Source organism: Barbatula barbatula (genome assembly GCF_947034865.1).
Source record: "Barbatula barbatula genome assembly, chromosome: 17".
Classification (NCBI taxonomy): domain Eukaryota; kingdom Metazoa; phylum Chordata; class Actinopteri; order Cypriniformes; family Nemacheilidae; genus Barbatula; species Barbatula barbatula.
In genome coordinates, this window is record NC_136780.1 from 16,143,540 (window position 1) to 16,159,995 (window position 16,456).

Sequence of the window (16,456 nt, forward strand, 5' to 3'; positions counted from 1 at the left end):
GAGGTTTCAAGAGCACAGAACTACATTGACTGTGAAGACAAAAATTTAGAGACGGATTAAGACGTTTGCGAGAACAGATGTACGGCCATATAACAGCTCACATTTTTGAGTTCAAAGAAAGTTTATTATCTACCAGTTTTTAGTTTCTGCTTGCTTTGCTTGCCTGCTGCATTGTCCTCAAGACAAAGAACCGGGTGACAAACGAAAAGATTTGGGAGTGGAAGCACAGGATCGTCGAGCGATGCGAGAGGAACAGTCTTGCAACGACTTTCCCGAGGGTGGGGTCCTACCCAGCGACGAGGAACAAGAACGTCGGGCCAACAAGTGCCCAGTCGTTGTCGCACCACCGCCGGGTGCTCGAAAGCGGTTGACAGGTCCTAAAAAAGAACCCGTCGGGCCGTTACCCGACGAGGATAAAACTTCGGAGAGCCTGACTACACTCGTTCCTTCTGGCCCCAAAAGACCCAAGAGAAGCTCTCCCTCTTCCTCCTCAACCTCTTCCTTAATTCCCGTCGTGAGTGCTGTGTCACCTGTGCCAGGACAACCCTTCGAAGACCTGCACACGCAACGAGTGATCGCGAACGTACGAGAACGTCAACGCACGCAGTCCTTAAACGACGCATTCGCCTCGTTGCGGAAGATCATTCCCACGTTGCCCTCGGACAAACTTAGCAAGATCCAGATCCTCAAACTCGCTTCCCGTTACATCGACTTCCTCTACCAGGTGCTCCAGAGTGACGAGATGGATGCCAAGCTGGCCAGCTGTAACTACCTGGCCCACGAGAGGCTGAGCTATGCCTTTTCTGTATGGAGGATGGAGGGTGCTTGGTCCATGTCCGCCACCCATTAGACTCCCATCTAACATCCGAAACTCCAACCACCCTCTGAACTCTGAACCTGAGAAACTGACTCTTATTAAATCCATCGCTGACTTTCTGCTAGCCGACGTCCTCATTTCGCCAGCTATTTGACCCCTGCTTCTATGACCTGACCCTGCCTAAAGCTGACCTCTGACCTCCACAGTGATCTCTTCTGTTTTTGTCAACACAACCCTCCACAGGTATGTCTGACCTCAATAAAATGTTTGAAGTGTTAAAATGAACTACAGATGACGTGAGCACACGGTTCCTGTTTTGATGGTTGGAGTTCAAAATGATTTAAAAAAGATCTGTTCATGCTTTTCTTTTACAAATACGCAATGATGCCTGTTGTCTACTAACTTGTTGGGGTTATGTTATTACGCATATCACAACATGCAGGACGTTTATTCAACTCTGTTTAACAACATCATGTGGAATTCAACTTGCATCCAACACTGTTAGAAATACAGATGTCAAAATTTCAGAATGTTCACAGTTCATTTATATTTATCTGAATTTAAGTAAAGGATAAAAAACAAGTATAGATTGATAAACACTGGTGCTGATCTGAAAAGGTCTGGCGTTTATTATGGCTTGGAACAAAACAGAATCTTATTTTTATGTCTGGATCTTCATCCAGGTGGACCAGCTTTCACCCGCTGAACTCATTGAATTGGTCTTAGTTAACCTTTTTCGGGATGTAATTTACACACCAATTCCTATGGAATGATGCAAGTAAATATATGCACTGTATTTATTTAATACAGCATCATCTTTCCTAATTCATACTGTATAATTGAGCATACATTAGAATATATATTGGAATAGTATGTGATATGCAACAAAGAAAATTGATAAAAAAAGACCAAACACAGATAACTCTCAAATTGTGTGCGGAAGAAAACATTTTAACAATGTTTTAGAAATCATTTAATTTCCACAAAATACTTTTTGCACCAATAAAAGGTTTTTTTTTTAAATGTCGCCAACTTTAACAATAACCCAAATGTTGATAGAAAGTAAGTGTCCGTTTTTGAGACACTAGCTGTACAGTTGCAAAATGAGTGAGAATGCTGTAAAAATCTGTAATATGTGATATATTAAGAAAATTGATCGCCCAGTTGAATGATCAAAAAACAAATAAGTGATCAAAAATACAACATTTTCTCTAGATTATTTTGAGGTCCAAGACTGTAAACTAAACATCTCTTATTTTATACACACTGGCAGAAAAACTATAATAATGAAACAGATTGAAGTTGATGTCTTTACCTGCCAGGTGCATTTATATGCCTCAGCATGTGTACTCTCTAATTTCTCCAGATTTGCACTGCATCGATTAACCCCTTCTTTTCGTTTCATAGTGTCTCCTGCCTTATTTTTTATTTCAAATAAGTTTAACGAATCTTACCGAGCACAAAGAAATACTAGATAACGGTCATTTAAAAATATTTTTCTTTCTGCCTTCGTTTATTCGTAAAATAAACTGTTATTGTATAATAATTACACGCTAATACATTAATAATAACAATGTAACAACAAAACTCAATGATGCTGCAAACTGCTGTTAAATATGAAGAAAAAAGATTAAAGCACGTTATGCCTAAAACGTAAAACAAGTCCACTTAAAGGCAGGGGCCATGTGTGCTGTTAAAGATGAGGTTAAATAACAAAAAACTTTAAAGGAAGAGAGAAGCTGAAGGAACAGGAAGAAAGGGAAAGGTGTACACGGCTCTCCTTTAGCCCCCGGGTGGAAATCGCCCTCCCTCTGCCCTTCATGAGATCTCGTATCCAGTGTCGTGCAATCAGAGGCGACCGGGCCTAGACATGCAGGAACCTAATGATTGGAAACAGTTGTGGGGTGTTACAGAGGTGTGTGTCTCTCAACACACACACAAATACACACACTCATTCACTGTGTCGAGATAAAACTGCCATGCATATCAGTTTAATGTTAACATATACAGGGAACCTAACAAGAACGTTTCAGTGATGTAATGTGTAGATAGGTAACTTCGTACCCATTTGAAGCACTCGGTGTTAGATCGATAATAGAAGAGTATTTCGCAAAAGTATGATTTGGCTTGGTGTTATATTTGGATGCTGAAATAAAACAGATACGTTCAGCACACATTGTTCAGATTTTAAGCGGCAGTTTTGGGGAAAATTCTGCGGTGTGTGTTATAAACAGAGCTGAAAATGAAGTATTCAAAATGACCTGATAAACAAACAAAAGTGGTGTAGGATATAGAACGTCCCCCAGCAGCAATAGACAAGTGTGAATTTTGCGGAAAGAGTCACCTTTTTCTGCATCGGAGATTCCAAGTGCCTGCTGATCATCATCTTGTTCGGTTTTTCGAGAAGTGTTATGTTTTGAATGACGCGACGTGATCGATAAATACGACTTAAAAGAAAAGCCTGAAGCTGTCAGCTGTGGGGAACTTATAAAGTTTATTATTAAAAGTTACAGTTAGAATTAAATGGGGTTTATAGAGTTTCTCTTCATACTGTGCGTTCTGTACACTATAAAAATCGGGTTACACTTTATTTTACATGTCTTGTGTGACAGTGTCATTGTATATTTAAGTACGAAGTAATGATAATAAAGTCAATGTACGTACTATAGGGTTAGGGTGTTGTTTAGGGTTTGTTATTATGCAACATATGTAGTAAATACATGTACCTTATAGAACAAGGCCACTGTAACACAAAGTTTTACCAGAAATGTTGACAAAAAAACAAGGTACATACAGTCCATCCTGAGATTCATAATAGTCCAAAATAAAGAATCTTAGAGAACAGGTTTTGATATCCAAATGCAAATTCTAATTCTTTGGAAAACTTTGAATGTCAACCGTGAACTTGTTTTAAGTTCATCTTCTAGGAAGAGAAACCTGGTGTATAGTTGTATTTACATGTAATAATAAATGATGATCTTTTCATTGAAGTCCCTTTGTGGACTACTGCAGTCGTCCAGACCTTACATGTTTGGGTCGGAGAAAAGCTTGTGTGCTGTTTATGGAAACAATGTACAGTCACTATGATTCTTCGTCAAGGTTTATTCTGGACTGTGGTATCCAGCACATACTGCATTGCTTTACAGCATTCTCCTTCATTTATACAAGATGACTAAATGTGTTTGCCGGTGCTCATGGGAATGTTTGCTTCACTTTAGTCTGCATTGGCATGCAGATTCCTACAGAATGATTGGACAGTTTAAATAAAGCTTTATAAGGGCAAATCCAATCTAATTACACCAATCCGAGCATTAAATGCGTCTCCTGCTACCTTTAAACACTCCTTCCTGTTTTTCTAGACGTTGAATGCTTTACCAACATCATGTTTGCTTTAGTGCATTTAGTTACAGTTTGTTTCGGACAATATTGTTGAGGATAAAATACAAACAGTGCCGATGTATATGAGATATTGTTCATAGGTCATGTGACTGTGAGTAAAATGTTTCTGCAATGTGACTTTAGATTCGTAATTATTCACAATAGTGGAATACTTTTCGCATTGGCATAAGATATGCGTTACATTCTTTAATGTATGACATGTCAACAGATTGCTATAATCACTTGTTAAACACTTTTAATGTCATGTTCAATTTAAAGAACACATTTCTAACCACTTCAACCTCTTTTGTCCGTCTCAACAGTTTTTTCGATGATCCCTGAGGAAATAATTCTTTAACTACAAGCCAAAAAGGTTTCCCTTCCACTACCGGAGCTACACAACAATGCAATGGAGCTGGAGGAACACACACTTTGTTTGTGATAAAGTCATGTCATGACAACTGCAAGTGACTCTGGATCAAAAACTCTGGAGTGGCAGATTTGACAGCGGGCTTTGCCGACTTCGACAGACTTTTGGTTTGGACTCACAAAGGCCGACACCGTTATGATGTAATGAGGCCTCGATAGATAAACCTGAATGAATGCGATGTAGACTCTTCAACTATATTCTCTGTTATAACCATCACATCATTACAAAGTTGTTGCGCTAGTCATTTATGCTGTATATTAGCCTACATTATTGCTTTTGTGACGGTGTAACAATTTCATCATGGAATACGCATTTTGTATAAAGGTGTATAAAGGTTGTCACACTTTATAAAGATGCAAGAGCAATTGTAGAATCTCTGCGAATAACAAATGCATTATGGGTGAATGCACAAAGTCAGGTTGAACAGTTACTTTATAACAAGCATTTTGCAGGCTTTTAGAGCAATGCAAAAACTTGGAGAGACAAGTTTGAGGAATACTGATATAATCGATTTAAAAAAGGACAACTTCAGAGGAAAGCCTGAAATTCGCTTCACGAAAAGCTCAAGTGTGTTTTTTTAAACTCCGCTTAACATTGCATCAGGATCCAGACACTGCTAATGAATTACAATAAAATGTCGTCTAAACTTGGGCAGCACATAAACTTGATTTCTTTGCCTTTATGTCTGCATGGCATGAAATAAAAAGGACGCCTGACCACAAAAATGCCTTTTCTCCTGTTCAGTGTGTGAAATGATCCATTAGAATATACAGTAAATTTGTTTAAACTGAGTTTTCAACGCTAAAGCTGGAGTCTTTTCTAACATTGAAAGGCAAAGGTGTAGCTACACTTACAGTGATAGTGAAGCTGTTGTTTACCAGTGTTGTTTTATCGTTTACTCAAACTCATATGGCTACAAATCTATTCACTTCTTTCTTGCATGAAACACCAAAAATATGGATTCCTTTTAGTCAATTGGTTCTTCTTTGGTTCACACCAAGAAAGTCAACCGGGGTTTGAAACCGCAGTTTTCATTTTAAAGATTCATTTGTTAAAAAAGAACAACATAACAAATATTGACCGTATTGTGTGTCAAAACAGAGCAATAAGTACAGTTCATGTTATTACTGTAAAATCATAAATTATTCCAAAATATGCTTTTTGTTTTGATGAGTACGAGATGTGGGTTATAACAAATGACACAGTTTTACTGTAGTAACAATAGCTGTGGTTACTGTGGTGATCTCTGGCTGAAGCTATGTTTCCGTAGTATGTTTTAATAATGGAAATGGCGTGTTAGAAAATTAAAAGAACCTCCTGTAGATCCGTCTGATGTTTTGAGAAATAATAGAAAGCAAATAGGTAACTACATAATGTGCACATGTCAGACATTTTCATTCAATGCAGAGAGATATTTAATCCACCTATAATTTTTTTGTAGCTAGCGGAATAGACCACATGCACATAAAATGACAACACCAAACCCAAATGAAATTTAGACAAACAGAAAATGCTTTCGTTTTAATTAGAAAGATAGAAACGGTACAAAATAGACGTTCTTTTCTATACACAGAGAAATAAAGAAATCAGAAATAAACAAGGGAATCATTAAGTACCCGAAGAATCGGAAACACAGTTTCTGTTATTCATTGTTAAACAGATCCAGTTAGTTGGGAACGTCAGAACTTCAAGGCACGCATGAAATCTTTTGGTCATAGGTACTGTAACTATTTACATTGTCGATACATAAAAAAAGCGATGGTGGGAATAAAAGGCTGAGGAATTAAGACTTCGCAGACCATGCGCTCGGCACACTTTTACAAGAGCGGTGCCAAACAGTCCACGCTCTCCGTTTGATTTATAAAGGGTTTAGAGAGACATGAAAATACAAGCGCCTCGAGAGGTATATCAAAACAGTACAAATGCACAAAGCTATTGTAAGAATACACCATTACGATATAACCGTATATAAGGCATCCAGAACTGAAACAGAATGTCGAGGTTTGTTTGTTGTCACAGTCCAAACCGCCTGTAACTAAGTGCTGTCAAATTTAGCCGGTAACCAGGTCGGCAAGTCAATCTTTTCCAACACTCGAAGGTGACCGGGGATGTTTTGTTGGTGGTGAAAAGCAAGTGCACTGTTTGAATTACTACAGTATAAATACACAGTGAGATCGCCGGTAGTTCAGAGAAATAAGCTATGACTTCATTAACAATGAACGACTACAGTCTTCATGGGGTCTGGTGGGCAAAGGCTGCCCAGGGTCTTCACCTCACCCAGAAACACAAAACACTGACGATACATGGGGTGAAGGTACTATATACACACAATCAAACGCGTAACTATCCACGATGGCTTTGTGCAATGCAATATAGGGTAGAAAAGACTTAGTCGGCTTGTACGGACAGGTGCAATGCTGAGCCTTTATAACGGTGGGTTTTGTACTAGGAATGTGGCTCTATGACCAAAACATAATCTACGCAAGCTGCGTATCACGCAAAGGTTACATTCTCAATGTCACCGCTAGGGGTTCTATAGCAAAAAAATTGCAACATTGAGATCGAGCAATTTTAGGTAGATTTAGGTTGTTATAATCTCGCACATCTGAAGGTAACAGACGACCCCTTGTGTACTAAGGTACACAAGATCGCACATCAAGCATTTGCGTAGAGAATGTTTTTGGCATGATTAAAGGCACAATGCAAACCTAAAAACAATATAAGGAATGCCTCTGAATGTGTTTAAGACTTAAGAAAGTACAGCAATTTGTCAGGTCGTGGTTGTTTCTTTTAGTGAATGCAAGAAAACATAAAACTCGCCTCTCTTGGTGTATTTGGTTGTAGAGACCGAGGTATAGGCTTATACAGAATAATACCCACTCAAACGTTGAGATTTGGTCATTGATGTATATGTAAGTCGTGCAAAATATTGGTACAGATTTGCACAATGCTGACCAGGGGCACACAAAAATCAACCCTTGAAAAACGAACCATCATTTACAAAGTTTTACGGATTGCCTGCCTCTCACGTTTTCTTTTGTTACATTTCTTATTATAATTTAATTTAGCTAACAATAACTATGTAGTTCTCTCAGTCTTACTGTCACAAAAAGCAGCAAAAACATCGGCAGATTCCGTCTGGGCCTGACGACTTCTGACCCTCGAGTTGTCTGGAAGTTCGTCAACCAAAAGCACGACGCAAAAGTCAAGCGAGCACCACGGACCGTGTTGTTGGTCGAACAGTCCAGACAATAGATGAGCTAGACAGCTTGCCTGAATTTTAAGATACCATTACGGCTTTAAAATGTCGTAGATATGGCCAGGCGGGACTACGCAACTACAACGTAGCTGACGTTTGTTGGGCAATTGTTTGTTTATAAACTAAAAATAATATTACAAATGATATTCTTTTTGAAAGCTGTTGGATTGGAGGCACAGTGTACTCTATGCTCAACAGTGACCTGCAGGGTTTGAAGAAGAATGTCCGCTTTGGTTAACTGTCGGTGTTATATTCATATTTTTATATTTACGATGGCATAAATGTGAATCCCAGCGACTGAGAGACATATTTAACCACTATAAACCTCATCCGCACAACTGGTGTGAATTAAAGGCCTCTGTGCACACGGTGGAAAACAGAACGCCATCCAAAAACAATGCATCCCTCGTAAAAGTAAAAAACTTCGTAAGTTCAGTGCACGGCAATGAAAGACAATTATTAAATGTGCACCAACTTGAAACACTCTCCTCCACAGGTTATAAGGCTTTTCTAAGTATCACAAAAATAGAGACATTGTTTGAAAAATAATCAGATTGGGTTAACCGCCCATTCAAATGTCATTTAGTTTGATTGTGAATCGAGAACGATCTAAATATGACTGATAGATACACGCAAAACTACAATTTGGTCTAAAGAAAGCCTGATCTACCTTAAGCTTTTAGTCTGGGGAATGATCAGCACTCCCTGTGATGTATAGTGGTCGATCAGATGTGTTTGCGTGTGTCTGTGTGTTTTGGGATAGATGTGTGCAATAAACTTTCTAATAGCTGGTTTGTCCCTCTGGCCTTTAAACAAAACAAGGCTTAATACAAAATCAGTACAAAGACGTATATCTCGAAGTATTCAAGCGTACAGCCATCATGCTGGGAATGCAGATAGAACGCCACTGAACTTGACATGAAAGAAAATGTTTTGCTTTTCGCTTCGTTCGTTAAAAAACAAATGTTAAGCTTAAGACTAGATACACAATTGGATCTGCCTTTTCCCAGAGGTTTGGAAAAAATGTTCACATTATGGAATGCACAGTGCACAATTTACAATAAAAAACCCCACAGTCGTCGAAATCAGACATTTTTTCTTCTTTAGTGGTTAATAGTAATGACATCATAGAGTGGAGCCTTTTGTGGTTGCCAGGTGCAAGGAAACCCCTAATTTTCTATCAGCGCTTCAATACTTTGCTTGTCAAGGGTAGTAAAGTGGGCTGCCTTTGAAAAAGTAAAAAAAATCCTCAACCGTTCTCCTTATTTTCCTCTTCAGCCCCAGTGAGCTGACTCTTTTGAGGCACCAGAGGTGAGTATTGCGAGGGACTGGAATTCTTCTCATTCTCGTGAATGTTTAAAACAAAGCTGGTTTCATGCTTTCTAGTGTATCTTCTTTGTCCGGCACTTAAGTGGAGAGGATGTTGTGTATCCCAGAGCCGCAGCAGAACGTTGCTGTTGGTTGTAGCCGCGCTGCGCTGGTGGTCAGTGTTGAGGTGGCGTCGCGGGGAGGGGCTGTGACGAGGAAGCCACGCCCCCTGAGGCAGAACTGGTCTTGAGGCATGGCTCGTTCGTGTCGTGAAGTGCCATTTGGTCCTGGACAGTTTTTCAGAGCTGGTTTAAAGGGAGTCTTCATCATCATGCTCCATTGGTTCATCGGCAAGGCTGTAAAAATGAGGTTTATATTTAGCATCAAACAATCACCATATGGCGTTTTACTCAAGAATGTATAAAGAGAATACTTTTCTCCAGCCCAGCTTACATTAAAAGGGAAATGTCACCTGTAAAAAATATTAAAATACATGGACAGCTTGTTCTCCAATGATCACAGACAAAGTTGTACTGTTGTTATAAGAAATGGTTATGAGGGAAAACTTGAGAAGAACAGGGACATCTTTCGAAATATTAGTGAGCATTTTTACTGTGTATTGTGAGAATTTCATATTGACCATTAATGTGAACAATATTCCAATATAAAACCTTATTTAAATCAAAAGCATTTGTTTGACGTATTTAATAGTTTTGTATTTGCATTATACCTTACAATTTCTCTGTATCAGTTATTATATACAAGTTTACATTAATGGATCACATTTTGGTAAAGCACATTTGCTATTTGCTAATCCCGAAGCTTTTCCGCTCCCTGAGATTTTATTCGGAAATACGTAGGCAGCGCTCCCTGCATTGAGACTATTAAGCCAAGTCAACAGTCCCATTGAGTAAGCCAGTGGCAAAGGTATTCAGGAACCAAAACTCCACTATAGATTTTATAGTACGTATGTGTATAAGAGTGGAGAAAAAACCTTGGGAGGGACTCAACAGGGAGAGCCAGTTCTCCTCTGGCATATTAAAAATAGCACTGCTGCAACTAGAGAGAATCATTACTGTAAACTGTAAGATTCAACGAAAATAATTAGCTGGGCTGGTAAATGAACAGATACATATATTTAGGAATAAACCCCCGTATGATCCCAACCTATTCTTCAACCGTATAGATTGTCTGACCTTTCCCTCAAATATAACCCATAGGAACGTATACTCTATCAGCGGCAGCAGGTGACCCCACAGAAACATTCAGGTTCTTTTGTTTTGTGGCGTTTAATGTATATGCTAATCAGAAGATCACTTTGTATCAAACAACTGGTTTGATACCAGGGAACACACACTCTGATAAAATGTATACCTTGAACACACTGTTGCTTATCCTAAGTCACTTTGTAAAATGGTGTGTAAGGGACTATTTAAAAAGCTTACACATTATGTAAAAACGAACATGCAGGATTCATAGTGATGGACCGTTCATGATGTCACAACTAAATACCCACATTTACAGTGTACCCACCTCTTGCTGGTCAGGACGCCCACAGACAGAGATGCCATCGCATTCACTGTGTCCGTTTCCTCACAGTCTTTTCTCTGAGCACCCAGAAACGACATGCCCACTGTGCCCATCAACGGCTTAAGTGACGACCAATACTGACCTGAAACACACATGACGACGCAAATAGATACAGATCAAAAATGAAGTTGCTGTTTTTGTAACATTGTGCCTCCCCATCCATAGCTCTCAAGACTCATTGTGTGTTTTGATTATTATTAAACAAAAATGTAATCACTGTTATAAAACTTGCGTGATGTATGATGTATGCAATGACCAGTGATATTTGATGTGTCGTTCATGAACGATTCTTTAACATGACTCAGGAGTAACAGAAACAGAAAAGATTTGTTAGTCCCTCGAGTCATCGTGTCCGAGTCGTTCGTTCTTTTACACCAAAAGAGCAATTATTAGTTTTTCTGCCGAGTCAAAAGATATGTAATGCACAAGTGATCTCTATTATTAAATAATTGCACATTTAAAAGATATATACTTTGCTAACTGCAAACCTTTATTGCATACCTGAGTAACTTAAAATTCATCACTAATGTGTATGGCAAATGGTTGGCGAGCACACTTTGAATATAGTAAATATAGTATTGGCAACTATATTACCCCTTATTACAAGACCTTATTTCATACTTCAATAGCTGTATAACACCTCATTCCAAACCCTGTAGATAGGAAAGCATGAGACGAAGAGACAACCACAAAACGCTCCACGTAGTGCATACCATAGTTTTGCTTATAAAGGAATGTTTTGGCGGAGCAGGAAGCATATGGTGAAAAATAATGATGATCATGATTATAATTAATTACAAATAATTAAACAAATGTGTGCTATCAGGAAGCTAGTGCATTTCAGGATAATGAGAGGCAGGCTGAGAGAGACAGAGAGAGAGAGAGAGGGAGAGAGAAGAAAAAGAGGGAGAAAAATAGAGAGAGAGAGAGACACAGAGAGAGAGAGATAGAGAGACAGAGAGACACAGAGAGAGAGAGACACAGAGAGAGAGAGACACAGAGAGAGAGAGAGAGACACAGAGAGAGAGAGACACAGAGAGAGAGAGAGAGAGAGAGACACAGAAAGACACACAGAGAGAGAGAGACACAGAGAGACAGAGAGAGAGAGACAGAGAGAGAGACAGAGAGAGAGAGACAGAGAGAGAGACACAGAGAGAGAGACACAGAGAGAGACACAGAGAGAGAGACACAGATAGAGAGACACAGATAGAGAGACAGAGAGAGAGAGAGAGAGAGAGAGAGAGAGACCTACTCTGTATTTGTAGAACCCTCTGGAGTGAAAGAACTCCGTTGGCACTGGGCGTCTGCAGTAAAGTAGACTCAGCAAGAGGCTCCTAACAAAAACGAAAAAGTGCATCTTTGTTTCTCTTTTGAAACAGTGAGCAAACCATGCCAGGAAATTCATGTTAACACCCTTACATAACCAGAACTCTCAGTCTCTGTTTACGGAAACTGTATAACAGCATTATAAAGGTATAATAATTGTGTTATAAAGAATCGGGTGTAATATTTCGACAGCTTTTCATATGAAATCTGACCTCCAGCCCCAGCAGAGTACTGACGCAAGCCTCAGAAGCGTCGCATATGGCCGTGAGGTCGTGACCCCCCTCTAATGCTAGAACCACGCGTCCTCCTGCTAACGTCATCAACTGCCGGGTCAAAAACCCAAAACCTGCCAAGAGCAAAGCAATAACATTACTGTCACACCAGAAGCCCTGAGGAAATAAAATGAGAACTGACGAAAACAGAAAACTATATATAAAAGAAAAGAAATGTAATTAAATGATAATATGTTTTAAATAGTTCATAACAACAGTAATGTATCGTACATTTAGCGGTGACTTTGTATCCTCCTAAAGGAGTCGAGTGTCCTTCTGCGGCATCGAAACCTGACGACACCAATACAACGTCTGGCGAGAACTCTTGAGCAATGGGCATCACCACCGTCCTAAACATCACAACAGCACATACATAACATTTAGTCGATTGCACCTGTATCTGTGAAAGCTGCTGTCATGAAAAGGACTTCATTAAAGTGCTAATTCTTGTGTTCTTACTGTTTTACAAACAATGTCCAAAAACGTTGCACATATGTTATATGTTTTATTATCATAGGGGTCAAAATTGCTTTAAAAATTGTTTTGTTTACACCACAACTATAACTGGGATTACAATATCGTTGGGATCACTGTAAGAACCTATTAGATCCATATACATGTAAAGGGCTCACACATTTAAAATGCAGAACCGTATAAAGCAAGTTTAGAATCTGTTCCAGAAAGTTTCGAGTTGTTTTTGAACGGCTACATTCAAAAAACGTAGAATGCGGATCATCCACAGGTTTAATATCTGTTTCATATACATGTTGGATGAAAGTGATTTATTTCGTTTACGAAAACTATAACGCATATTTCATTGTGTTTCGCTTTAAAGAGTCGTTTCTCAAGGTGTATTTGTCAGTTCATTGAACCGCTCAGTTCTGATCAAAGCCTTGACAGAGATACGTTTCATATGAGAAACTGTTTGCCCAAAGCACTAAATTGTTCGAAAACGTACAGTGGCCTGGTCCTTCCACTTGACAGATTCTACGAAACTGGCCAGGACGCAGCGTGACTGTCCAAATGACTAAAGTGTTTGAATTAGTCTCTGGTAATGACTGTTCCTCTCTCTCTTCCTTCCTCTTCTTTTCACGTCTCCCTCTTTCTTGCATTCGGAGGACGCAGGCCCTGCCAGCGATTTCGCCTCTTGAGCGCATCACCAGCGAGTTCAAAGCGACCGCCGCTGCATCTGGTTCCTATTTGGAGCTTGTCGTTCTCCTCACGTCACTGACAGCCCGCCATCTGGGAGCCATTTGCCTTAATTACCCAGGATCCTCCACTGCTCCCCCCACCTCTCCGCCTACCCTCACCGTTGTAACCAACTCCGCCTCCCCTCTAGACCAATAAAACTACCCACGCTCCCCTGTGTGGAGTGGAACAATTTTAGTTTGCGTGGAGGGAGAGAGAGAGAGAGACAGAGATTGAAAGCGAGAGAGAGAGAGTAGCGTTCATTACAGACCAATAAAAAGAAAAGAAAAAGGGTACAAGACACAGGAAGTCAAGGAGAGACAGCCTGGTTAAAGGCATAACATTCCCAAAACTTTCAGTCCTGAAAGATCTTAAAGGTCTTTTGAGACGCCCACCCAGTTTCATACCGGGACCCTGGTTAACTTGTGGTTGGAGATGCTTGCCTGGACCCAACCCAAAAATCTGAAACAGGCGTTCTTCAAAAAAACTGAAAGAGGTTTTAATAAAGCCACCCACTGAGGGCGATTAATTGGCCCGTGGAAGTGGCCGAGCTTGAGTTTGATCCCAACGCAGTGAAGAAGCTGGAAATCATTTGAAGCGCTGCAAACATTTGAGACTACAATAAACACCTTGACTGATACAGACTGGCCAACAGCCAAAGTCGGAGTTTGTCCAGCTGGGATCAAACCCAGATCGGAAATCAACTTCCACACTTTTATGTCCAAAGGAAAGAAACGACCTAAAGGATGTTTGAGCTTCATGATTACGACCAAACATCATAACTAACAACGCTTTTCTTCAATTAAAGTACATAATAACAATCTACAGTTAAACACTACACGAGTTTGTTGCTGTTTCGTGGGTTGATTTGTAAATAAAGATGCGTTTAAAGGTGAATTCACACTGATCTGACCAGTGCCGTGGAAGCATAAGTGCTGTATTTACACTGCACCAACTCACACGCTGTGAGAGAAACACGTTGAACAATATTAATGTTTCAAACGCAGTTTTGAGACACTGTTAGCACATCGATTCTGCCCTGCAAAGGCAAAAGGCAGTAACTTAGTTTTTTAGTAAAAAATTACTTCTTGATATTTTTTGGTACATTCAAGACCTCGTTTATCATGTGGATTAGTAACTCGAGTAATTTTTTTCCAGAAAATAATGGGTTGTAACTGTAAAAAAACAACAAATACAAATATTTAAAGTCATTTTTCTCAGTTGCACACTAGCGGGTTTATATGGATGTGCTGCAAAATATCTTTACACACTTCACAATAACTTGCATCAAATAAACAAAAAACTGAACGTCAAAATGCAATTCGAAACTTAATTCGAGGGGAACCAGTAATATAAATAGATTACAGAAAATGTCCTTAATTTTAAGTGTTTTGTTTTTATAGATTTTTTATAGATTTTACACTGTACACTGTACACTGTAAAAAACATAATTTTAAATGTTTTTGATATATTTTTAACGTATAATGTGCATCATTTTTAATTTGAATGTTTTTACATATTTTTTACATTTTTCATGAATTTTTTTTTTATTTTACAGAATATTGCTGGTACCCCAGCTGCCAGAGAATTTCGGGATATTTAACTGTGAACATCCTTTTTATACCGTCTGCATTTGATGACATTAATGATATACAGAATAGGAGTTATGTATTTTCTGTCTAACGAAAAAAAAAGGAAACCAAAACAAGCTTTCACGTCACGTTTCTGTTTATATTTCCCTACGCATGTCATCCACGCAAACCTTTCAACAAGCATCATTTTATTTTCAATATTTTAAATGATTATTAAATTGTACATAAAAATAGTTTATTTATTTATTGCACAATTCAACAGAAACAGTTGAACATGGTCATGTGGTGAAAAACCAACGTCAACAGATGTCAACACGGCTCTATCACAGATCCATTGGTCGTATCGGTGTAGAGCACGTTTCATTTACGTCTTTCTTTTTTAAAACCTATTCGATTTGTTTCTATTGCGTCAACAGCTGCACAAAAAAGTGTTAATGACAAAGCTATTACTATATTGCGTATAATAGTATTGACCAATCAGAATCCAAGAACAAAACTATGGTGTTCTTCAAGTTTTAAAACACTTGCGGTGACTTTAGATGTGCCTAAATGCTCTTCTAATAGCATTAAAGACATGATGTTTGATGACATTAATAAGATACAGAATAGGATTCTGTCCGAGTAAAGCAAAATCTGCCGCACTGTGTCTACGTATCCCTTAAAACGATCCATTTGCACGTCTTCTTGTTTCTTATCGCCCAACAGACTATTGACAAGAGCGATTTTTAAAGCCCCTGATTTGCCGCTGAATCACCAAACACTTGTACACAGCAAGAGCAGATCTAAATGGAATGCTGTAAGCGCCATTTCTCAGGTTTAGTTCATCGTGGCAGCTGTCATCTCAACTTCTGTTATTTTCGATCAATTGTGCCGTCCTTATGGATGCCCATACGACAGGGACCTCCTATGAAAGATCCGTTCTCGAAGACCATTAGCAAAACTGATGATGTAAGGTCAAACACTTCCTCTTGAATTCTGATTTGATGATGATGGAGGCATGTAGACACTTTACAAGACATATAAAGTGGATGGCGGTGGGGTTGTGGTTAAACATCTGGACGAGGGGTGATCCGTGAATTACAGAATCGCTCCACAAGCACCATTGTGCCCTTGAGAAAACATTTAACACCACAGACAGCCTTCTGCAAATTCACTGTTAGCCTTAAATGTACGAAATATTAGCGCGGTAAAAATCGCGAGGATTGATGCGAATTTGTTAATATGACGGATGAGCTGTGAAAGCTAACATGACAGAGAACTTTTTTTATGGTAGTTAATACACCAAAACTATCCCTG

General features: G+C 39.1%; 2 protein-coding genes across 3 annotated transcripts in view; one reads left to right on the forward strand and one right to left on the reverse strand.

Annotated features, from left to right (window-relative positions):
* twist3 lies at positions 1-5,345 on the forward strand. The gene is made up of 2 exons (XM_079478850.1): positions 1-1,060; positions 4,519-5,345. Exon 1 carries the CDS (start codon positions 242-244, stop codon positions 848-850), a length of 609 nt encoding a protein of 202 aa, XP_079334976.1. The 5' UTR covers positions 1-241; the 3' UTR covers positions 851-1,060; positions 4,519-5,345.
* Positions 5,346-6,131: 786 nt separating this feature from the next.
* hdac7a (histone deacetylase 7a) overlaps positions 6,132-16,456 on the reverse strand; it is a 66,931-nt gene continuing 56,606 nt past the window's right edge. For both annotated transcript variants that reach the window (XM_079478328.1, XM_079478329.1), the window contains 5 exons: positions 12,612-12,730; positions 12,321-12,454; positions 12,035-12,116; positions 10,726-10,864; positions 6,132-9,548 (listed from right to left, as the gene is read on the reverse strand). In XM_079478328.1, the coding sequence (XP_079334454.1) occupies positions 9,503-9,548; positions 10,726-10,864; positions 12,035-12,116; positions 12,321-12,454; positions 12,612-12,730 (520 nt within the window). In that variant the 3' untranslated portion in view covers positions 6,132-9,502. The remainder of the gene's footprint in view (positions 9,549-10,725; positions 10,865-12,034; positions 12,117-12,320; positions 12,455-12,611; positions 12,731-16,456) is intronic.

Coding starts and splice junctions, on each gene's coding strand:
- twist3 (XM_079478850.1), top strand. CDS start 242: ATGCGAGAGGAACAGTCTTGCAACGACTTTCCCGAGGGTGGGGTCCTA.